Source organism: Rissa tridactyla, chromosome 1 (assembly GCF_028500815.1).
Source record: "Rissa tridactyla isolate bRisTri1 chromosome 1, bRisTri1.patW.cur.20221130, whole genome shotgun sequence".
Classification (NCBI taxonomy): Eukaryota; Metazoa; Chordata; class Aves; order Charadriiformes; family Laridae; genus Rissa; species Rissa tridactyla.
In genome coordinates this window covers 118,630,875-118,655,956 of record NC_071466.1, presented here as the reverse complement: position 1 = coordinate 118,655,956, position 25,082 = coordinate 118,630,875, and the positions used below count along the sequence as shown (strand labels likewise).

The 25,082-nt window shown below is 41.7% G+C and overlaps 1 protein-coding gene and 1 long non-coding RNA gene across 7 annotated transcripts in view; both read right to left on the bottom strand.

Annotated features, from left to right (window-relative positions):
* Positions 1-24,873, bottom strand: part of DCAF6 (DDB1 and CUL4 associated factor 6) — a 102,532-nt gene extending 77,659 nt beyond the window's left edge. For all 6 annotated transcript variants that reach the window (XM_054199986.1, XM_054200075.1, XM_054200154.1 and 3 more), the window contains exons 1-2: positions 24,566-24,873; positions 6,261-6,322 (exon numbers count right to left, since the gene is read on the bottom strand). In XM_054199986.1, coding sequence (XP_054055961.1) covers positions 6,261-6,322; positions 24,566-24,659 — 156 coding nt within the window. In that variant the 5' untranslated portion in view covers positions 24,660-24,873. The remainder of the gene's footprint in view (positions 1-6,260; positions 6,323-24,565) is intronic.
* LOC128909268 (uncharacterized) lies at positions 7,594-19,545 on the bottom strand. Its single transcript, XR_008466324.1, has 2 exons — positions 13,828-19,545; positions 7,594-13,731 (listed from the first exon to the last, which is right to left on the bottom strand). It is a non-coding gene; the product is annotated as an uncharacterized LOC128909268 (long non-coding RNA).
* Positions 24,874-25,082: the final 209 nt, after the last annotated feature.

Genomic DNA, 25,082 nt, shown 5'->3' with positions numbered 1-25,082 from the left:
GCCATAGGTCAGCAGCCCAGATGGGTTTGCCTCTGCGCTGCCAGTTGCCCTGCTTCCACTGCTGTAACCATCCCCACAGAGCATTTGCCACCATCCATGAGTCAGTGTAGAGATAAAGTACTGGCCATTTTTCTCGCTCAGCAATGTCCAAAGCCAGATGAATGGCTTTCACCTCTACAAACTGGCTCGATTCACCCTGTCCCTCACTGGCTTCTGCAACCCGTCGTGTAGGACTCCACACAGCAGCCTTCCACTTTCGATGCTTTCCCACAATCCGGCAGGACCCATCAGTGAACAGGGCATATTTCTTCTCATTTTCTGGCAGTTTATTATATGGTGGTGCCTCTTCCGCACGCGTCACCTCCTCTGGTGACATTCCGAAATCCTTGCCTTCTGGCCAGTCCATGATCACTTCCAGAATTCCTGGGAGACTGGGGCTTCCCATTCGAGTTCGCTGTGTGATCAGTGCAATCCACTTACTCCATGTAGCATCAGTTGCATGATGTGTGGTGGGGACCCTTTCTTTGAACATCCAACCCAGCACCGGCAGTCGAGGTGCTAAGAGGCGCTGTGCTTCTGTACCAACCACTTCCGAAGCAGCTCGAACCCCTTCATATGCTGCCAATGTCTCTTTTTCTGTTGGAGTGTAGCGGACTTCGGATCCTCTGTATCCCCAACTCCAAAACCCTAGGGGTCGACCTCAAGTCTCCCCTGGTGCTTTCTGCCAGAGGCTCCAGGTAGGGCCATTCTCCCCGGCTGCGGTATAGAGCACATTTTTAACATCTTGTCCTGCCCGGACTGGCCCCAGGGCCACTGCATGGACTATTTCCTGTTTGATTTGTTCAAAAGCTTGTCGTTGCTGAGGATGCCATTTAAAGTCATTCTTCTTCCGGGTTACTTGATACAGAGGGCTCACAATTAGACTGTAATCTGGGATATGCATTCTCCAAAAACCCACAATACCTAAGGAAGCTTGTGTCTCCTTTTTACTAGTTGGTGGAGACATAGCTGCTATTTTGTTGATCACATCCATTGGAATCTGACGGCGTCCATCTTGCCATTTTATTCCTAAAAACTGGATCTCCTGCGCAGGTCCCTTGACCTTACTTCGTTTTATGGCAAAACCAGCTTTCAGAAGGATTCAGACTATTTTACTCCCTTTCTCAAAAACTTCTTCTGCTGTGTTTCCCCATACAATGATGTCATCAATGTACTGCAGATGTTCTGGAGCTTCACCCTGTTCCAGTGCAGTCTGGACCAGTCCATGGCAAATGGTGGGGCTGTGTTTCCACCCCTGGGGCAGTCGATTCCAGCTGTATTGGATGCCCCTCCAAGTGAAAGCAAACTGTGGCCTGCACTCTGCTGCCAAAGGGATTGAGAAGAATGCATTCGCTATATCGATTGTGGCATACCACTTGGCTGCCTTGGACTCCAGTTCGTACTGGAGTTCTAGCATGTCCGGCACGGCAGCACTCAGCGGTGGCGTGACTTCATTCAGACCACGACAGTCTACAGTTAGCCTCCACTCTCCATTAGATTTTTGCACCGGCCATATGGGACTGTTAAAGGGTGAGCGAGTCTTGCTGATCACTCCTTGAACCTCTAGTTGACGAATCAGCTTATGGATGGGAATCAGAGAGTCTCGGTTAGTGCGATATTGCCACCGATGCCCCATTGTGGTAGCAATCGGCACCTGTTGTTCTTCGACCCTCAACAAGCCCACAACAGAAGAATCCTCCGAGAGACCAGGCAAGGCAGACAACTGTTTAACTTCTCCGTCTCCAAGGCAGCTATGCCAAAGGCCCAACGGTACCCTTTTGGGTCCGTAAAATACCCTCTCCTGAGGTAATCTATCCCAAGGATGCATGGAGCCTCTGGGCCAGTCACAATGGGATCCTTTTGCCACTCATTCCCGGTTAGGCTCACTTCCGCCTCCAGTACAGTCAACTCTTGGGATCCCTCTGTCACCCCCAGAAATACAAATGCGTTCTGCCCCTCTATAGCTTGATGGTATTAAAGTACACTGTGCACCCATGTCCACTAGAGCCTTATACTCCTGTGGGTCTGATGTGCCAGGCCATCGAATCCACACCGTCCAAAAAACCCGGTTGTTCCTTTCCTCCACCTGGCCGGAGGCAAGGCCCCTCTAATACTGGTCATAATATCCATTACTCAGTTCTTGCATAAATGACTTGGAAGTTCCTTCAAGAGGATCAGAAGCAAGATCAGGCCTTCTGCTCTGTCTGGGGAACTGCTCACTGGAAACTGGGGCAGCACTTTTCCTGGAGGGATCCCCTTTTGTGGTTGTCCTTCCTTGCAACTCCTGTACCCGTGTCCGCAGGATCGAAGTAGGTTGTCCATCCCACTTCCTCATGTCCTCTCCGTGGTCCCGCAGGTAGAACCACAGGGTGCCTCATGGTGTGTACCCTCTGTACTCTCTCTCTTGAGTGGGGAAATGCCTGCTTCTAATAGCTGAGACGCTGGCCCGTGCAGGTGGGGAGTAGGACATATTCTCTTCAAGTTGCTGGACCTTCCACGACAGTTTCTCCACAGCTGAGACAAGGGGGGAAGAGAGACTTTCTTCATATCGCTGGAGCCGGCCAGCCACCTCATCCACCTTTGGTCCCTCTTCACCTTTCCATTCCATTACTGCCAGTGAGTTGGCATATGACGATGGTGCGCTCCGTACAAACTTCCGCCACATGGGCCTTGTGCACTGCACCTCATCAGGGTCTGTGGGTAAGTCTGCATTGTCCAAGTCATAATAAATCATCTCCCGCACAGCTAATTCTCTCAGGTACCGGATACCTCTTTCCACGGTAGTCTACTTGCTTGGTTGACATACAACATCCTCACTGAAGGGGTACCTCTCCCTCATGCCTGACAGGAGTCGTTTCCAGAGGCTGAAGGCTTGGGTCTTCTTCCCAATTGCCTTGTCAATGCCGCCTTCCCTAGACAGGGATCCCAGCTGCCTGGCCTCCCTACATTCTAATTCCAGGCTACTGGCTCCGTTATCCCAGCACCGGAGCAGCCAAGTGACAATGTGCTTGCCTGAAAGCCGGCTAAAATCTTTTCGCATATCCCGCAGCTCACTCAAGGATAGGGATCGAGTAATTATCTCTGGTTCTGCCTCTTCGTCCTGCTCTCGTGATGACCCTGGTTCATCATCATCTCTTACTAAGTGAACTGATTTCTTTGTGTACTACTTCTTCTGTACGGGGGCAACTGATACTGGCATGGGCTGGTTCCCTGGTTCAGCGGCAGGGTTGCAGTAGCCGCAGTGTCCGCCGCAGGGAGTACATAAGCCATATAGGAATTTACATAACACAGCCATGAGAACAAACCAAGCAACATGATGACCAATGACTATTTACCTAATAAAAATAAATGCATACAAAAAATTCGTTTTTCCAAGCTCTAGTTGGATTCTGTCGTTATCTCAACCCTTTCAGCCCCACGCTGGGCGCCAAAAAGCACTGTCCTGATTTGGCCCCAGACGGCAACAAAGAACCACGTGCCGCTCGCTCGGGCCTTCCCAATACAGGAAGAATCGGAAGAAAAAAAGGCAAGACTCTTGGGTTGAGACAAAGGCAGTTTAACAGAACAGCAAAGGGAACAAGCAAACAACAATAACACGAATAGAGGAATATACAAACACGGTTATGGAACCGCCACTCCTCGCTGCCCACCGACCCAACCCGGGATGCCCCAGCCCGCTCCAAGCCGAGACTTCCTGCCCCCTCACCCATCTCCTGCCCCCTCCCCCAGCAGCTCAGGGTGGGCATGGCTCACATGGCATGGAATACCAGGGAAAATTAACCCTATCCCCGCCGGAACCAGGACAAGAGGCAAATCACGCCCTGGAAGGATGAGAAGGTTAAAAGCAGACATCAGTGGTTCGGTAAACTAGTTCAACTACTTCACATACCACTGGCTAGAAACTGTGTCTTCAAATAAAGTGGAAAATTGCGCTATTTCAAAGACAATGGTACCTAAACCGTGAGATGAAAATAAACGTATCTCAAACAAAAAGGTGCTATGGTAATATTAGTGCTACAAGAGCATGTATTTTTGAAGTAATTCATAGAACTATTCCCTTCTTCCAAGACATTGTGCCTAAATATGATTATACCTACAGTTGTATTTCCCACTGGATCTCTCTTTTGTGTAACAAAGATCAAATGGTAGGTAGGAAGCAGAACTTCACTTTTTTCCTTTATTAGAAAAAAAAATTTCTTGCCTTAAGTATGTTGTCCACTGTGTCCAATTACACAGCATGCTTTATATAGAAAATAAAAGTCACAACTTTTTCCACAGAAGAATGCAAATGTTCTTAACAAAAAAAATCCAACCAAAAACACCAAACCAACCACCGGCCTCCAACACTCCAAAAAACCCCAATCACCCCAAAAAATCCAAATACAGAAACGTCCTTAATAAGACAACTATGGCATTCATTCCTCACATTTGAAATGCATGCTGATTCAGCAATTCGGGGGGGGGCTAATATGTTCATTTACCATTGATGGTATAAGCATTTTAAACAAGTAAGGGCACTGTAATTTCATTTACTTTTATTTCACAGATTTTTTTTGAAGCAAATAGTAAGAAATCATACTGAATGGTTGTAAGCCATAAAAGATTATACCCTGCAAAAAAATACACAGTAAACGGGCTAAGAACTAATATCCCATTCTTAAAAGGTAGATCATTCTGAGCAAATGTAACTTCTAAAGACATTTTTTGAATTGTAACAGTATTTTAAACACCTGCATATAATGCTGTAAATTCACAGTTACAACATTTTCCACCCTGTAAAACAATTAAGTTAGGCCACATGTTAAAAGCTAACACAATCAATTAAAAATGAATTTTCAAATACATATCCACCAGCTGGATCCAAGCAACACAAAATAGCCAATATCAAATTTGCAATTTCAGTTACATGACACAGAGGTAGTTAACTAAAATAGAGATCAGTCACTCAGTTTTTAACAAGTAGCGAAGAAATACTATTTTCCCAACCCCTGTCTTACAGGCAAAAATGACTAGTTTAAAAATAAAACAAAGAAAAAAATAATTAAATAACCCCAACCAATTTCAGGAAAAGAAACTTGAAAAGTTTCATCTTAAGCATATTTGAGATGAAAAACTACTAGAAAAGAAATTCTAAAGTAAAAATCACAGTTACAATCTTGGATACAAAACCTAAATCAGAATGGTTTGGGTTGCAAGGCACGTTACATTGTTATTCTTATAACATTTCCTGAAAAAAAAAAAAGGAAATTAATGCATTTGGTTTTTTAAGTACCATCTGTACCAGAACATTAGACTTACAATGGCAGCCAATACAGCAAAACAGGGTAGCTGACTTTTTATATACTGCAATTCTAATCCTTGCCTTACCCAGCCTTTCTAGTCTCTCAAAAATGTACACAAATCAAAATCATACTTCTGATCTCAAGCCAAAAGGCTAGATTTTATTGACACTTTTTCTTTAAAACTACTACCGTGTTAGTTAGCAACAGCTTTTGAAATAAACGTGTTAAAATATGAAATTTACACTGACATTTACACTTTTTATAGCACATCTAATATCCTTTCACTTTTCAGGTATCTTGTACAAAGACAATGCTTTGACAATCATGAATTTCTGCTCTATTCGTCAAATGTAAATGGTAATCTCTTTGCCCTTCACCTATTTTAAGTAAAATCTTTTATTTAAAAGAATATGACTGGACCACTTTCAAAAAATAAGTATTTAAATATTTCAAGTTATGTTATTGCCTTTCAGAGGAGACTTATTTTTCTTTTTTATCGTTTCTTTAAATAAACATGTAGCACTTGATCATTTGCTTTTTAGACTTGGAGAATAAATCACTCAAAACACTAATACAGCTCCAAGTCAACAAAACATATCAACATAGCACAAAACTAAGAGAGTCATTTAAAGGTTTAAAATGAGTTCTAACTGAAAAGATAAGCATGCATTTTCCTGGCATACGAGATTAATTCATTGGGCAGTGGGATGCAGTATTAAGATATAGGAATGGGATTTTGTTTTGCTTCAAAGGTAAAGTGTCAGATGTTTAAGAAGAAACAAATACCTACAGAATTCAGATGTAGGTGTCAACAAGTGGAGTTTTCCAGACCAGCTTTAATACATGCTATTTGCATTTTTAAGTTAAGAAACTGTTACTGTGGCAACAAAATCACAATTTAACATCTTTTAACATACAAAAAAGCAACAAGTGACTTACACATCCATCATGCACATTCAAGGTTGCTTCAAGTTTTAATCTTTGGATAAATTCTCTTCTCCCTGTGCAGAAAAAAAATAATTACATACTCTTCTAAAACAATAACACTGAAGAAGTAATTAAGACCCTGCTAATGGGCACTAACAGGTAAAAACCTAAACAATAAAAGAACCAGGATATAAATGTAAATCTTGAAACGATTCACATGGTTCTCATTTTACAAATGCTAAGACAAGCACCACATTTGCTAGCTCTTCCACCACCTTTAATAATGCAGAAATGGCAAAGCGAACATTTCACAGGTTCATAGGCTGATGCTTCCTCTAGAACTAATAGCCACAAAGCAGAAAATAACCCTGTGGTTATTTGGTTAACTTAGCTGAAAGACAGCAAGTACAACATGGTTCAAAAAGTACAATCTTTTGTATAGGAATATAAAGAAGAATATGTTTAGGTCTCAAGTAGAAAGCAAAACATGGTCTTGTAATTTCAGCAAGAGTTGAACTTCCAAGCATTACCTACAACTCTACATCTCCTCTTAAACTAGAGAAAACCCAACTTCAATTTTGTTATTAATGTTGCATTTTGAAAAGTAACATTGAAGTCCAGTACCATTCCATTTGATATATACTTAAGGGATAAAACACAAAGGGAACTTTCAGTAAGGTGATGTGAAAGGAAGAGATGGAGGAGAACGAAGAAATCTATAAATGCATATTGAGTTAGGCAAGGGCCCGGGAACTTTATATCCTTATGTCCTATACACAAGCTGACTTACCACTGTACTTAAAAACACTACTGTAGTATACACATGAAGAGGGAAAAATAAAGTATATGGAAAACAAATGTTGTCTCTTCCTGAACTAGATGTTTAAACAAATAGATCCAACTCTCTTTTAATTTAGAGTGCCTCTGTTTTATGTAAACAGGTTATAATTAACCTAATAATCCCCAGAAAGCACTTTTCTGAATGATAAACCTGATCTTTTTACTTAAGTCCTACAAGGACCATTATCTCTTTTGTCCTGTGTTTGTACAACTCAGAACAAAACTCCAGGTAAGAGCACCAGACTGTAGGCTTACACTAGGCTGCACTGTTTTCAAATATCAAACCTATCAAACTCACTCAAAATTAAACTTCCTGCTTTCCTTTGAGGAAACTACAGAGTCAATGAAAGAAGAACTGCAAAAGAACCCTGTCCACATCTGAAAATCCCACATTTCTGAACTTGTTTTGGTTCAGCTTAAGGCAGAACCATTTCAGAGCTCAGCGTTGCCTCTGGCACTATAGCCCACATTTGGAAAAGTAATTTCTCCTCTCTCCACTTGTTCCTTTCAGATTAATTTAATTTCTACAACACTTGCTTGTAAGTAAATGCAAATGCTGAGGTGGGAAATACCACCTGCTGTACGCTTATGTATCACTTTGCATAATAGAAACCTAACAATTTGCTTCTAGGGTGCTACTGTAATGCAAAATACAGCACAATTATACGTGACCCCCAATAGGATAACTTCACTAAGAAAGGTATACTCTGCAAGCCAACACAAAAATCCAGTGTTCGCCAGTCCCATCTCATTTTCACTTGCAGAACAGCTTGATAGCAGGGGGTGATTCTTGGGCATAGCACTGTATGCATATAACACATCTGGAAGCGAGGTGACATCTGCAGACCAACACACAGGCGCTTGCTGAGAATCCTCCGTGCAGAAACACTGAAGGAGATTACTGTAACTCATTTTTAAAAACAAGTAGAGCACAGATTTTCCTCCTTCCCGTATGGTCTGGTTTTAATCCAAATCACTTAAATCAGCAAGCAAGAAACAGTATATGTGTTCTAATCACATTTTCAATTGCAATTTTCATTTCCTTAAAGAAGTTGACAAAATTAGATATGAACTGACTTCTTGTTGTTAGATTAGGATTTTTTGGTCTTAATAACAACACAGTAGCTGTACAAGTTTCAGTCAACGTTTAACTTTAGATACAGCCATCTGGTGGCTCATATAACTCCCCTATTTAAAACATAAAAAAACCCCCATTGTTAAAATTGCACTTGCTAGCATATGTGATTTGCTGTATAAGTGATTAGTTATTTATCATGTGATCACTATTTATCTAAATATTTATTTGAGGGAAGAGTTAAATACAAGCAAAACTAAAATACTTTAAAAAGCTTCCTTATTCCTCAAAGTAAAAACGAGGCAAGGGAGAAAACAGTTAAAATGTTTTGCCTCCAAAGACCTTCCTATGTGATAAAGTACTAAGCACAATAAGACAACTGAATGGATTGTTTCTAGTTTATCCTATCATTCAAAACTAGAACCACTGGATCCTGAATGTTTTTTTCCTAAAACAAAAACCAGAACTACCTGAAGAAGAAAATACTGTCTCTGCATTTGCTATTGTTAAAGGCTGAGTTTAGTCAGTGAATCCGTGTTCCTTGTACTTCAGCAAGGACTTCCACGAGTTCATTGATTTGATAAAAAAAGCTCAGCAGTAAGTTGAGTACTAGAGTTTTCCAATAATTAAGTCACTTGAATATTTTTGTCACTTTCCCATTTTTATCACATTAAAACATTAAAAAAACAATACTGTTTATCTGGTTTATTAGTAGGCTACATTCCATTTTTGATTCTTCAGGTGCCTCACAATTCTTATTGCTAGACTTTCTAACTGCCAAATTCTCCTCACCAAGGACTCTGCTCTCCCAGGCGACAAGAATCTTCACAATCTTTCATTCTCATTTATCTAATGGCTACCTGGTCCCTCCACCTTCCAATAAAGGCGGCCCCCCTGATTTTCCCTTCAGGTAAGATGGTGGAGGAGACCCAGGCTTCCGACAAAACCCCATAGAGTAATTTTTTCTTATAAAATCAGCATCAAGACCTCTATCAAATTTTGGGGTTCCCCCCCCCACCAATACTGTGTACAGGCTCTGTAAGAGCCAGAAGCTGTTTCTTTTTCCCCTTGATTATGTGCCACCAAAAATGGAGTAATTTAATTCTGTAAGGATGCTTCAATATATCATTTCTTATATTCAAATAAGGCCTGTTTAAGACAGGGATCAAGTGATCAAGCTGTCATCACCAAGATCATCTCACTGACAGTGGAACATACATGCGATTTCCTTTAAAATTGCTAAAGATGAAACTATCAACAAGAATAAACCAAACCAAACCAGCCCTGTTAAATTTCAAATGGCAATGATGACCTCCCTGTGAAGTGTTTACAGAGCTGAAACTTGGAAAGCTATCAAGCTAATGCTCCACCCACCCATCTTCACTAGACACTACACAGTAACTGAAGCCTCAAAGTACAGTGCCACACTCACTACAGTGATCAATATTTTTTTTTTTTAGTTTATATTAAGCTAGAGACTAGAGGCCCATTTCCAAGGCCATATTCTAGGTATGAAAGAAGCACCACTTTGAGTTTCATAATATGAATTTAAATACAGAAAAGTGGGCAAAAGAGAAACTGCAGCTACTTCCTTGTAACTTACTTCAAAATGTTCCAGTGCATACGTCAAGCCAAACGATGCCTTGCCACTCCCCTTTGGAGAATTGCCTAACTTTGGGGTTTGGGCACGTATACACAGCTCTAATCTCACTTCAGGGAGCAATACCAAAATACCACAATGTCCCTCATATTCTGCGCTCACAGCAGTTATGATACCATTTAGATCACAATCCTCAGTTTAGGAATTGCTGGTCAGATGCTTTCTACACAGCTATGTTGGCAGAGGTACACATACCTCTCTTTTGTAAGCGACTTAGTCAATGCTACTTCAGAACTGATGACAGCAGGAAAGTTTAATGCTTCAAGCATGTAAAACCTTCATATATTTAAAACAGTACTCCAGAATTTCCCATTGCAAAAGCACAGATCGTTTCATGAAGGTCTAGCTTTAAAGCACATTTGTGCTCTACAGAAATATAACTAAACTTTGATCCAAAGCCGCACCACTGTGGTATGAGACATTAAAAGACAACCTTTATTCAGAAAACCAGTAATAGATCCTGTTTGTCAAATGAACACTCATTCAAGCTGGCTCTTTCCAAGGCCAAGTCCCTCAGCGCTAGCTTGCTGTGACATTTGGAATGCCCTAGTTTAAAACTGAAATGGAGCCAGCATCTGTTCCCAATGCAGAGCACATGTTATCTTGCACTATAAGCACATTTAAAAACTACTCCTGACTTTCCAGGGTAGAGTGTACATATTTCTGAAGTCACTCCGTGAAAAGACGGCAGGTCCAGTTCATTTGTATATGGGTAATTTTGCTGGATTGACTATGTGAACTTCTGCGTAGTGATCCAGTATAACTTTCCATCCACACCACAACACGTTGTTTTTCCTTAGCAAATGACTTTGAATATTCTATGCAGCAAACAGAATTCTCCATGTACCACATGGTAAACAGGACTATATACTGAATTAACTTTCATCACAGTATGTTAAAATTCTTGAAGATGAATTAAAATCTTGAAAAACATTTGTTAGTTACACAGACTGACAGTAGCTTCATTTTATAGACACTGCACCTGTGACACAGTAAACTGAAGCAATTTATCAAAGGAGAGAGTGAATCAGCAGTACTGCCAGAAACCAAATCCATTGGTGTGACCTCCAGGCCTTTGATCAAGGCCCGGCATTATATTTCCTTTTTGTTTTGTACAACTGTATAAATACCAAAAAAATGGTAACTCTTGGTTCTGTCAATGTTTAAAAGACTACCTTTCAAGTTACAATGAACAACTACTTCATTATGGTTTAAGTTCAAAACAGATAACCCAAATTCTTCACTGCTCTTAATGATATATCATCAAGCCTGAAGGTCTGAATGCTACACAGAAAACACGGAATATTTTAATTTCTATGAAGAGATTTAGTTGCCATTTTAATACGTTAAGAGCTTTGCTACTAAATGCCCAGCATCCAACAACTTGGTATTAATCAAGCTTGCACTCAAATCCTAAGACCCACTTCAGAATAAGCTTTACGTATTAATAAACACAAAACTTTCACATATTAACAGCAAGACAGAAACTACGTACGATAGGGCACTATGCCCTGAATTACAATCCAGCAAGCCTATAATATCTCCTGGTGAGCATATTCATACAAAATCTGATCTCAAAACCCCACAACAATAGATCTGCTGAAATGGAAAAAAAACAAAAACAAAAAAAAAACCCAAAACCAACCCCAAACATCCCAAAAACCTAAAAATAGTTCAGTGATGTTATGTATTTTAGGTTAATTCGTAAGCATTTTGGAAGACTTCTGTTTAAGTTTGCTTCTAACGAATCTGCAACAGTAATTTACCATATGTAACAGCACAGATTTGTTTGCATTAGTAGCAATGTCTCCAATTAACTTTCAAACATATTTCAGACTCTAAAAGTATCTACTCCTGAATATAAGCTTCCATTGTGCTCCATCACTGGTAAGACTACAAGCATTTGAGCTTTAAACCAGTATGTTTATTTTCTGTTTGATATTTACCATGTTTTATGCTTGAAAGATACTGAATGCAAAAAATTAAATTGTATTAATATAAAATTTTTAAGGTGTTCTCAGTGGCAAAAGTGTGGCATAAAGTACAACTACCTGCCTCAGAGACGGCATTTTATCTGTATATTCTAAGTACTAGCTTTTGAGCGAGAGTGCTATACTGAATTGTACTAAGTGGATTTCATTCACAAGTACGCCATATACTGACAGCTATCCTGTGCCCGCTTATGCTGCCCATAGGAAAGTCTTCTGTATTCTTGCCACAGATTGCAGCTGAGTAGAAGATAAAACGAGCGTGGTTTTGTGACAGGAGAAAAAAATACCAGAGTTTTCAGCAATTTTGATATTCATTCAATCCTTTAAAGTAGCCCAATGATCCAATACAAACTACTCACTGAGATAAAAGGCACTTGAAATTTTTATATTATATCATGAGTATTTCTAATTTCTAGTGAGCAGAGGACAAAAATTCATGTGACAAAACAAAAAGAAGCTGCATCTATGTAAAAGACAATGAAAGGTAAAAAGATCATAGAATGGTTTGAGTTGGAAGGGACCTTAAAGATCATCTAGTTCCAAGCCCCCTGCCATGGGCAGGGACACCTCCCACCAAACCAGGTTGCTCAAAGCCCCATCCAACCTGGCCTTGAACACTGCCAGGGATGGGGCATCCACAGCTTCTCTGGGCAACCTGTGCCAGTGCCTCACCACCCTCACAGTAAAGAATTTCTTCCTAATATCCAATGCAAATCTCCCCTCTTTCAGTTTAAAACCATTACTCCTCGTCCTATCATTACACTCCCTGATAAAGAGTCCCTCCTCATCTCTCCTGTAGGCCCCCTTTAGGTACCAAAAGGCTGTTATACGGTCTCCCCGGAGCCTTCTCTTCTCCAGGCTGAACAACCCCAACTTTCTCAGCCTGTCTGCATAGGAGAGGTGCTCCAGCCCTCGGCTCATCCTCGTGACCCTCCTCTGCACCTGTTCCAACAGGTCCATGTCCTTATGTTGGGGGCCCCAGAGCTGGACGCAGTCCTCCAGGTGGGGTCTCACCAGAGTGGAGAAGAGGGGCAGGATTACCTCCCTTGACCTGCTGGACATGCTGCTTTTGATACAGCCCAGGATGCAGTTGACTTTCTGGGCTGCACGTGCACATTGCAAGCTCATGTTGAGCTTCTCAACAACCAACACCCTCAAGTCCTTCTCAGGGCTGCTCTCAAGCTATTATCTGCCCAGCCTGTATTTGCGCTTGGGATTGCCCCGACCCAGGTGCAGGACCTTGCACTTGGCCTGGTTGAACTTCATGAGGTTCGCGTGAGCCCACCTCTCAAGCCTCTCTGGGTCCCTCTGGATGGCATCCCTTCCGTCCAGCATGTTGACCGCGCCACACAGCTTGGTGTCTTTGGCAAACTTGCTGAGGGTGCACTCAATTCCACTGTCCATGTCACTGGCAAAGATGTTAAACAGTACTGATCCCTGAGGGACACCATTCGTCACTGGTTTCCACTTGGACATCAAGCCGTTCACCGCAACCCTTTGAGTACGCCCATCCAGTCAGTTCCTCATCCACCAAGTGGTCCATGTATCAAATCCATGCCTTTCCAATTTAAGGAGCGGCATGTCATGTGGGACAGTGTCAAATGCTTTGCATAAGCCCAGGTAAATTACATCTGTTGCTCTCCCCTTATCTACCAATGCAGTAGCACCATCATAGAAGGCCACCAGATCTGTCAGGCATGACTTGCCTTTGGTGAAGCCCTGTTGGCTGTCACCAATCACTTTCTTATTTTCCACGTGCCTTACCAGAGATTCCAGAATGATCTGGTCCATGATCTTGCCAGGCACAGAGGTGAGACTGACCGGTCTGTAGTTCCCAGGTCTTCCTCTTTTCCCTTTTTGAAAACGGGGGTTGTTTCCCCTTTTCCAATCAGTGGGAACTTCACCAGACTGCCATGACTTTTCAAATAAAATGGAAAGCAGCTTAGCAACTTCATCTGCCAGCTCCCTCAGGTCCCATGGACAGATTTCAACAGGTCCCATGGACTTATGTACCTTCAGGTTCCTCAGATGGTCTTGAGCCTGATCTTCTCCTACAGTGGGTAGTTCCTCATTCTCGTAGCCCCTGTTTTCACCACTGCCGCTTCGGCGGTATGATCAGAGCCCTCGCCAGGAAAGACAGAGACAAAAATGTCATTCAGTACTTCAGCCCTCTCCATATCCCAGGTGACCAGGTCTCCTGTTTCCTTATGGAGAGGGCCCACATCTTCCCTAGTCTTGCCTTTATCTCTGACACACTTATAGAAATTTTTCTTGTTGTCCTTGATGTCTCTGGCCAGATTTAATTCTATCTGTGCTTTAGCTTGCCTAATCTGGTTCCTGGCCACTCAGACAGTTTTTCTTTTTTCCTTCCAGTCTACCTGTCCTTGCTTCCACCCTCTGTGGGCCTCCTTTTTGCTTTTGAGCTTGTCCAGGAGCTCCTTGTTCATCCATGCAGGCCTCCTGGCTTTTTTGCCTGACTTCTTTCTTGGGCTACACCGCTCCTGAGCTTGGAGGAGGTGATCCTTGAATACTAACCAGCTTCCTTGGGCCCCTCCCCCATCCAGTGCTTCATCCCATGTTACCTGCCAAGCAGGTCCCTCAAGAGGCCAAAGTCTGCTCTCCTGAAGTCCAGGGTAGCAAGCTTGCTGCGCACCCTCCTCACTGCCCTAAGGATTTTGAATTCTACCAATTCATGGTAAACTACCCTTGAGCTTGATAACATGTACCACCTTACTCTTCTCAACACAAAACTATCTGAAATAGTTCAAGTGTGATTAACTGGATGTACGATTAACTAAATGCAAAAGCATTTTCTGTTTTCTCCACCAGCACTAAACTATGTCTCCCAAGTATACAATTTGAAATTCTAAAACAGATACCAACATAAATCTGAAGAACCATCAGATCAAGAAAAATACATTTGAGCCCTGTTTTGTTCTGAAAGGAATCAAAGAAGGCTTACATTAACTGAAGGTAAAAAGAAATACTATGCAAGTTGGAGTAAACAGCACTACTGTAGGTTTGAACACATCTTTGGAAATGCTTTTCTCCAGCTGATGTAAAGTCTTCAACTGAAATAGTATGTGGAACAGTAGTTTCAGTAATGCCGAATATTTTCTTGTAAAAATGATATTAGCATAGTAACACAAACAATCCTTATGACACTTTGGGAAATACATCACATTAGGTACTCTGCTTTATTTTCTCAAGGACTACTTATCTGTGTAACACCCAAGGTTAATTAGGAGCTCTGCTTTTCAGCAAGAACAGACGATGTCTAAGAAGCTGAAACAGAGGTATGATCCTACCCCAGCGCAAAAGTTAAAATTGCTAGTAGCAGAACCATGATATTGTATCATCTCCAAGCACTCAGACAAAATGAATACTGGAGCATGGAAAAATCACTACCAGAAGGAAAGAAAAAGTTACTGGAATCTGCTCTTAAGAGAAGGACATTCCTAGCAGGCACATCCTCTTAGGCTGAAGATATGTGCGCCCTATACTGCTGACAGTCCTTCCATTACCTTGAAGTGTCCAGAGTCTACCGCTTCTTCAAATCAGCCAGCAGGACTAGTCACAAGAACATCCCCTAGCCCATTTTGGACAAAGGTTCTGGGGTAAATAGAAGCCTACTATTTAAAGCTGTTTAAGCTAACTCAATACAGATTTTTAAACAGATTAGGAACTGATTATATAGAAGCTTACCAGCACATCTAGAGAGACATGTCTTCTAGCAAGAAAGCAGAGCCTGCCTTTCCCACACGGATGACTCGGTGACACTGAGAATTCAGACAGGGTGGAACTGAATTAAGGCATTTACTATTCTGCACACTTACCTAATTAAACATAGCATTTAATCCTGTGCAGTATGGGAATTATACACTGCTGGGTTTGAGGGAAGATGTGAAACAGACATAGACAGACACGGCCTAACAGACACAGGTACATAACCCTGTGAGATTACACGTGGAAACACTTGGAAATTGCCCGGGATCAGGATTTAAAGATAGATGACATCAAAAGTTGAGGTAAAATAGAAACCTGAGTCTTAGTAGTAGATGACTATTAAGTAACACTGTGACATAAGTTCAATTATCATTGGGGATTTAAAAACAAATGAAAAAAGCTTAGTTTTAAAAGTTACGTTGCTTGTTGCATTAAAATGTATGTATTCATCCTAGATCACCAAAAAATCCTGTTGTTTATCTCAAGAAGACTCCTTTTTTACCAAAGAGTTTTCAGGATATAATGGTGTTTCTAAAATAAAAAGAAATCAAAAAGTAACCACATTTTTCCTCATTTCCTAGGAAAGGTAAATAACAGGAACACTACAATAATAATCATCATCATCATCATAACAACAAAGCCATGTAACCTAAGTAAAGAGGTGGGTTTGGTTTTGTGTAATAGTTTTCTATATTGATGATGTTTCAGTAGTTCAATAAAGGTTGAACATCATCGTTAATGGTTCAGAACGCATTCAGTTCACATGAGAGGGAAAGGTGCATCCTCATTTTCCTCATGATATCTGCTAAGTAGAGAGCAGCAGCACTACAAATGCGTTCAATTTTCCTGAGGAAAGCCCGCAAGACCTTTAAGAACAAAATGAGGAAAATAAGGGGATATTAAAATTCATTGATGTGACTCAGATTCCATCTCACGATATTCACGTTCAATATTTAATGATTCAACACACACGAAAGCATTTGGGACATATCTGAATCAGCAAATTACTAAGCCCCAAAGACATGAAAATGCTGAGACTCACACTTAATCGGTGAAAAGTCCAGCTTTGTTTGAAGGCTGGCATACTTTATATCTGAACCAATCTTTTTCCTTACTGCTGGGACAAGACTAGTCTCAAGTGTCAACAAGTTCTTGATACCTAATCAGTTATATCCCACTAGACTATTTTGGGGACATTCAAGGATAGAAGATCAGGAATCACAAGCAAAGTCACAAGAACCCATAGCATTGCAGAGTAACAGCTTAAAAGTGACTAAACACAGATATGCTTAATGGTCTACCCTAATGCAGTTAATGGAAGCAATCCAACAGGAAGGCAGCTACAGGGAAAAAAATATTAAAAAAATAAATACAAGAGAGAGATCTAAAGTGATCTCCCACATCACAGCCTCATCCTGAAATACAAATCCAGTACACGCAGTACATAACTTGTTTTTGCAGCAAGAGACAGCCTTCATGTATCCAAAGCTCGTTACTACAAGATCAAGGTGCAACTTAACTATGAAGCTGTCTGAAACACTCAGTATCAAGACAGAGGCAGTTATTTACAAAGCAAATACATTCTTTGTAAAAAGATTGTCTTTAAAAGCATACAATGTAAATTCAATGAAATATTGCAATCAAAAATGAAAAGATATTTAAAGTGCACACAAATCTTTACAGACTCCAGCTGTTTGCATGAGAAGATTGAGACTCCAGAGGATGTAAAGCAAATACATTTGCATCCTAAGACTGAATATAATTCAAATAATATAATTATACATGCAAAGCCTTGTGACTACAATATGCTTACATACACTCGTACTTCTTGGCAACCCTTAACATACATGATTAATGTTCAGTGCACAGATATTACACATAAGGCTAATCCCTTAAAAAACAAAAGGACAAGTATGTTTGCATAATTCAGCCCACGTCAAGCAAAGCTGACAAAACTGCAGACAACTTAAAAGGCTTCTTGAATTTCTGAAGGACAGAAACTCAACAATCTGAAATGGTTGTACCAATTTTTTATCATTTCCTCCAAGTTCCACTTAGGCTGGATGCATTTGTATACAACGCCAGAAATCCCTCTTCCATTAGTGTTTTTATGCTGGATGTCAAGATACAACAGCAGCACCAAAGTTGGTGATTTAGAAAACTAAAACATCAAAACTCACTAAGTAAGTTTGTTGATAACAATATCTGATCTAGATAGTACTATAAAAATAGAAAAAAACAAAACCCCAAAAACGAGTGTCATCAAAGTAGTCCCACCAAAGAATATAATGATGTGACCTGTAAGGGTCCACAGTTTTTCACAAATTGATGTCAGTACATAAAAACCAGAAGTTGTACTTCTATCAATCCCCAACATCCTAAAAACTAACATTGGAAATTATTCTCTTATTTTAGGACAGAGTGACAGAAGGCACCGAGTAATGCCAGATCCTGCATATCTTTTTTTTTTTTTAAAGAAAATATACTAACGTGATTGTCAACACTTCATCACTGAGTAGGAGCAAGATGGGACAACACTGAGGAGACAGAAGCAGTAACACAAACCATAACAATTAAACCATAAAACACACATGCAAGATGTAAGTGAGAAAAGGTCAATGATATTGTTAACTACAAGCAAAGATTCTTGAGATAGTACCAAAACAGGCAACCAAATTTACACCGTGTAGCGCTACATGGCTGAACCACTTGCAGATCCAACTGGCTCCTGCACCTCCACTTCCATAGCTCAGTTAGTCTACGAGTGAAATAATCCCAAAGATAACAGAAGGCTGATTAGACTGAAATTACAATTTAAGTATTCGACACTCAGACACCTGAAATACTCATCCAACCTTAATCCTGCCTCCCAGCTCACATCTCTTTCTGGTTTTCTGGTACGTACCAAATTATAACCAGCCAGCTTTTCTTTATTTGTTGCCTTGTCCAGATGATTCTGCTATACCATGTTTTTACTTTCCTTTACTGATAGCGTGATACTTTCTACAAATTATTCTATTAAAACATCTAAAATGGGTGTCTTTATTATCTCAGTTGACTTACTTGGAACTAGAAAAAAAAAATCATTAATCTTTATGTACTAGGATCACCCCTAACATTTTTTAAAAAAGCTGCTTTATACACACGCATTGTGCCTTTCTATTCTCTGGTACTAATTTAAATGAGACGGTATCAGGGAATTCATTTTCGACATAGTCTCTTCATTAAACCCCTCCAAATTCAATTTGTTATCAACAGGTCCCAATGACACATTGCTCTTTTGATTGCCCATCTGTAATTTTTTAAGGACTATAGTTGCTAAGTCTTGCTTTTATTAACAGGGGGAAAAAAAACCCCACAACATACCTAGTTTAAGGCAATACCTGATCATCGTATTATCTTGTGTTTTTTACAATTAAAAAGTAACATTCTTGTTCTGCAATGCTCTTATACTCTTAAGCTTTTCTATAGAACCACTGAAAATCCAATGACTATAGCAAATTTCCTGCCTGACATGTATTAGATTGAGCACACTAAATATGTTTGGTTTTGTTTCAAAGATGTATTTTCCTCTAATTCATTCATTACACTGTAAACTTCAATTCTGACTCTGCCTATTTCTATTATTTGGAAAACATCAATAATGAAAAAAATTTGGGGAGTTCAACTCTATCTTGCTTAAATCTTCAGTTTCACAAAATATTTGGTGTGTGCCAGAATATATCACTACAGAGCTGGTTTTCTGGGCACACACAAAGTGCAGTGGAAGAGGCTGCACATCAGGAAGCTACACTGTTTGCATTAAAACAGCAGTCAATCATTTGTGTCCTCGTAATCAGACAACCAGGTAAATTTATAATGGTCCTTTTTCAAGCAGCAATTAATTTGCTAGAGTTGTAGAAGGAAAAACAACATAAAACACCTCTACCAATTCCGGGTTTTAGCTGTGACAGATGAGTGTTTTTAATCCACGCTGGCAAAGAAAAATTAATGCCAGAGGTTTAGGACATGAGAAGAACCTCTGTCATTAATTTTTCTCATGTCCTAAACCTCTGGCATTAATTTAGGTAACAGTGCACCTGAAAATAACTAAACATCAGAAGTATTATGGAAAGAATTGAAGAAGAAAGGCTGATTAAATACTCTGTAACTATCTCCAAGTCTGCAAGAGCACCAACTACAAAGCTGATAATTTTAAAGCTGTCTGACCCTTCTTACTCTGCATTATTTTCAACGAGTAAGATACCACGTGTTGAAATATAGCTGGAGCAAAAATTGGGGAAAATAACACACATCTTTCTAGTTGTTCTCCCTAACATTCAAATTTCCATCTCTGTTGCTTTTCCTTGGACAAACAAACAAGTAAAAGCCAGCAGAGAGAATGAAAGTTCTCAGCATTTTACAGAATTAATTTCACTCTCGCACCCTGGGCAACGTATTTTAGGAAGAACTAAATGTTCAACAGCAATATCCAACTCTACCTACATTCAATGATCCACTACTAGTTTTATAAACTAATAAGGTAATGAATGTAACACCGCCAATATCACTTTTCCACACATGTAACACCTATCCTTGCCTATCCTGTTTTTCAACCCTACCTATGAACAGGGCAATTAACCTACTTCAAAACTGTAATTAGTTTGGTTTTGCTATGGTTCATCTTGGTAGAGGGGGCGCTACTGACACCTGATCAGTTTAGTAAATTCTCCCATTTCCTAGCTACATAATAATATATTTACAGTTCTCTTTTTAGCAACAGCTATTGAAACTTTACAAAATTTCACCACAATGAACCTAACTACTGGTTTTCTTACAGTTTATTTATCAATTTCAAACCTTTCCCAAATCTTAAAAAACAGAATGAGAAAAATATAGCATTAAAACGGTCACACCCTCACAAAAAATTGCCCTAAGATATGAAGCAGTCTTTAAGGACGAGGGAGGGGAAGCTCAAGAGACAGCATCACACAACACTATCTCCAAGAAATCTGGAAAGATTCAAGGAAATAAGATGTTCTAATATAGTATGTGAACAAGGATGTCAGTGATTAGGGAAAATTGACTTATTTTGCTTCCATTGTATCAAGCACCACAACTTCTGACAATCACTCTGATCCAAGAAACAGAAGCAGTTCCTCTCTGCAAACTATTTTAGACTAATAGATTTCCTCTGGATAACCTGCTATGCCAGTTAACAACAACAAAAAAGTCTTCAGTCTTCCTCCTGGCTAAACAGAGCCATCCTCAGCAGCATGACCCTTCACAGAAAAGCAAATACATCTGTCACATTAAATACTTTAGAGGAATTATGGACTCACTTCTTTCTTGCAAGAAAACCATGCTGCCATCTCTCTAGTCAAATTATTATATGCTATACTTCATCCACATACAGGCCTTTATTGTGATAGCACTGAACACTTTACCTGCTATCAGAACTGATATATTCATTAGTCACTGAAATATTGCTACAATGATACAAAATTGCAACAAAGATTCAGGGATTCTTGAGAAAGTATCATGACTGAATAATTACATTTGCCAGTTTCAAAGCAGAATTTAAATTGGACACTACAGCTTACTATTAATGTTTTTCTGTGTAAAAGGCACTGTGATGTTTTTAACAACTGAAAGTAGTCTGAAACTCAGTTTCCATCCATGATCCAGCAGCAGGATTCATCCCACTAGCATTAGACTAAGAGGATGCCCAAACACAATCAAAAGAAAGAGCTTTACTGACGGTCTCCCTGAGGTTTGGCTTTCTCTGGAGACTTCAGATACAAGCACTGTCTGAAATTGAGACTAATTAGCCTACAAATTCTGAAGAAAATGTAGCTAACAGATACACTGATAAGACCCACATTTTCCCTCTATCCTGACAGTGGGAATTCTTACCAAATGATAACATCTGGAAGACACATCCCAGGTGCATATATATCGCCCCACCTCCACGAGACTTTCCTCTGGAACCCTGACCAGAACTGGCTAGGTTTCAGAGTAATTATTTAGCAATCTTGAAAAATCAGACAGTGTTTTGCAAGAACATAAATTCCAGGAGGGAACTATCTGCATGGGAAGGTACAGTATGATGCACAGATCCTTCCTGGAGCAGCTGTTTTCAAAAACTGAAAGAGGCTATAAATAGAGTACCACTTGATTGACAGTTCACATGAAACTAAAACACAGTGTAAATAGGAAACAGTAGTTAGTTCTCAAATGTCTTCCTTCAACACACAGTCACCTTCAATATTCCCCATCTTTTACACTGTAGCATAACGCCACCATTCAAATGAATGGTTCACTCTATGCAGGTATCATTCATACATACACATCTTCCTTCCAACACATTGTGCACTGCATTGTTAGTTATGGACTTGCCATGAGGTTTCTCCTTTGATTTGCTGGTTGAAAGAGAGCAGCAGACAACAAAGACAACAAATAACAGATTTTATTTTGTACTAGTATTCATAGTTGTTTTGACAAATTTACTGAAAAAAACACACTCAAGCAAAAACCCCAAATAAACAACAAAAAAAAGGCAAAAAACGGACAAGGGCAATGCCTCGAGTCTCCCTATACTATTACTAAGTCAAAATGAAATGCGTGACCTGCATTTGTTCTGTCTGTCAGCCTGTTGAAACAGCATAAAAAAAGTATACATAGGTTGAAACCTTACTTCCCATTCAGGCTAGATCAGCAATGACCAACAATCAATGTCGCCCATCTCTCTTCACTGCCATCTCAATCTGTGTCCAAACAATGAAGCTCCTACATGCTGAACTGCTGAAGTCTGAAAGATAAAAGACCCATATAAACACTAAACTGCACATAAAAAGGGACAACAACAGGCCTGTCATCTGGTAAATGCAATCACATCTGACTAGCAGCAAAATTAGTGGGTCTATTAAGGCCAAAAATGCCTTTTTGAATACAAGCGTGATGGCTCACCAATACAAGCACACCATGTACCAACTCCAGAATGCGATTCAAATTTCTGCAGCAGCTTACAGCCTTTCCTTAAAGTCAGAAGTCAGTAAGGACTGAGCAACTCTTACCACCACCAATGCAGATCTCACCATCAATTAAGAGGGAAGCCTGTCCCAAGTCCTATTTTCTCAAGGCTATAAAGTTACAGAACATGTTCAAGTTAAATGAAAAACAGTAAATATGAGACCTCAACCTAGTCACCAGAGGGATTTTGTTTTTAACTAGAGTTATGCACATTTTATTGGAACAGTGTCCAGAAAAGAGATCTTAATAAATTTAGGAGGATGATTTCTACTGATCAAATCTTAATACTTCAACTGTCAGGCACACAATCACGTAAAAGCAAAAAAAAAAAAAAAAAACCAAAATAAAACCAGCACCAAAATCCAAGTCTTATGGTGTTTCTTCAAAATGTACACACTACAGTCCTCATTTTAACATTGAGCTTTTTGGCTCCAATTAGAACAGGCAAAAAAAAAAAAATTAAAAAAAATTCTTAAGCATACAATTAGAAGGATATGCATGTTTGATCACTAAAAGTTAGGAAAATCCTCAGCTAAGACTTGGCCAAGCACAGCTGTAAAGACATAACAAAAGTCAAAAGCAGTCAGACCATTAGTTTTTCACCCTTTTTTAATTTTAGGATGTCAAAAAATTTTTCCAAAGGACTTACGTGCACTTAAGCGGTATACACACATACACCTTCTCCATACTAGGGTGAAACCTACCGGGAAGAGCCTTGCTTTTGTCAATTACCTTTCGTGGATTACTGAGTGCTCGGGGACCACAAACAGAAAACTACTTGGTAATGTGATATGCCACCTTAAATTCCAGCAGGAAACCAAATGAAAACCAATACTAACCACAGTCAGAAATGCCTAGGAGGTACCAAAAGACACGCTTTTTACAGCGTTGTGAATAAGTTCCCCCTCGAGTACTGAACGTTTCCACTCAGAAGCAGGAATTATTTTGCCACACAAGCACAAAGGAATGTGCTTGCGACCAATAAGCCACCCTCCCTGGAGAGCCACCCACCCCAAATCAGAGGTGTCGTTATGATATAAGCAACGGACCGCCACACCTCCAAAAACACGTGAATAAATATTTTTTAAAAATATTTTTGGGGGAAGGTGGAGATGCAGAACGCACGCAGCCTGCGCCATCACAAAGGAGAGCAAGTTCTTTTACACTAAAGAAATACCTTCGCCGCCCCCCGCCCCCCCCCTCCCCCGAAGCCTCGTAAACTGAAACTAGCGCTATTTTTAACTTACGGCACTCAGAAAGTGGAAATAACTGGCGTCGCGTATGAAAGAAGACAGCAGAGCCAGAAGCTGAAGGCGAAGCGTATTCAGAGAAACACCACACCATTCCCCCCCGCCCCCCCCCCCCCAATCCCAACCCCAACCCCAGCCCCCGATGGCTGCAGAGCACTTGTGAACACAAAGACACGCCGAACGAGCCGGCACCGAACACCTTCGAGTGGCTCCGTCCTTCCAAAACACAGGAAAAAAAACACCTAAAAGCCTCCCTTTTCCCCCACCCCGTAGAACAATCGGGCCGTTATCCCCGTATTAACGTGCAGATTTTTATTCCCTCCTCCCCGCCCCCCCGCAATCTTTTAGAGGCTCAGGGACGGTAAATCCGTAGCCGGGGCATATAAACCGCGGCTCCCGGTCTATTTTGAGCCGCCGCCGCCGCCATCCGCCACCGCCCCGCCGCTCAACTTCCCGTCTGCATCTTCCCCCCTCATGCAACAGTTCCTTCAGGCAGGGAGACGGGGGCCCTCCGCGCCCTCAGGGGGGGTCCGGGGCCCGAAGGGCACCGGACCCCCCCTGAGGGCGCGGAGGGCTGGGGAGGAAGCGGGGGGGCACGGGGAACTTCGGAGCGCGGGTGGGGAGCGGCGGTTGGAAGGGGGGCCCGGCCCCTTCCCCACCTCGGGGCGGAGAGCGGGGGGACACAACACCTCGGGGCTGGGGGGGGTGGGGGGGGTTAAGAACGACTCGACGGCGCCCGCCTCGCCCGCCCGCCGCGCCCTTACCCAGGTAGTGCCTCCGCAGCAGGCCGGGCTCCTCCAGCCCCAGGCTCCGCTTCCGCACGTCCCACAGCAGGTGGGGGCAGTGCCCGCGGGACATGCTCCCGCGCGGGATGAGGCGGGGGAGGAGAGGGAAGGGGTGCCCCGGGCGCTCCGCTGGTAACGGCCGCCCCGCGCGATCACCATGGAAACCAGCCGCCCGCCCGGCCGCTCGCACACCCGCTTCGCGACGAGGCGCCGACCGGGGAGGGAGCGAGCGGGCGAGCGAGCGGCGGGGCCGGCGGCGGCTCCGCGCCCCGCCCCCCCGGGCACGGAGCCCCGCCCCCTCCCCCCGCCACGCGCCACGCCCCCGCCGCGCGGGAGGGGGCGCCGCGCTGCGAGACCGCCGGCCGTCTCGCGCGAGCTGGTTCACGGCGCCTCGGGGGACGCCCCCCGACGTCGCGTAGCCGACGGGTGACGCCAACGCGCTCGCCTCCTCCGGCCAAACCGGGCTCTCGAGCCATAGCGCGCTGAAGCTACCAGG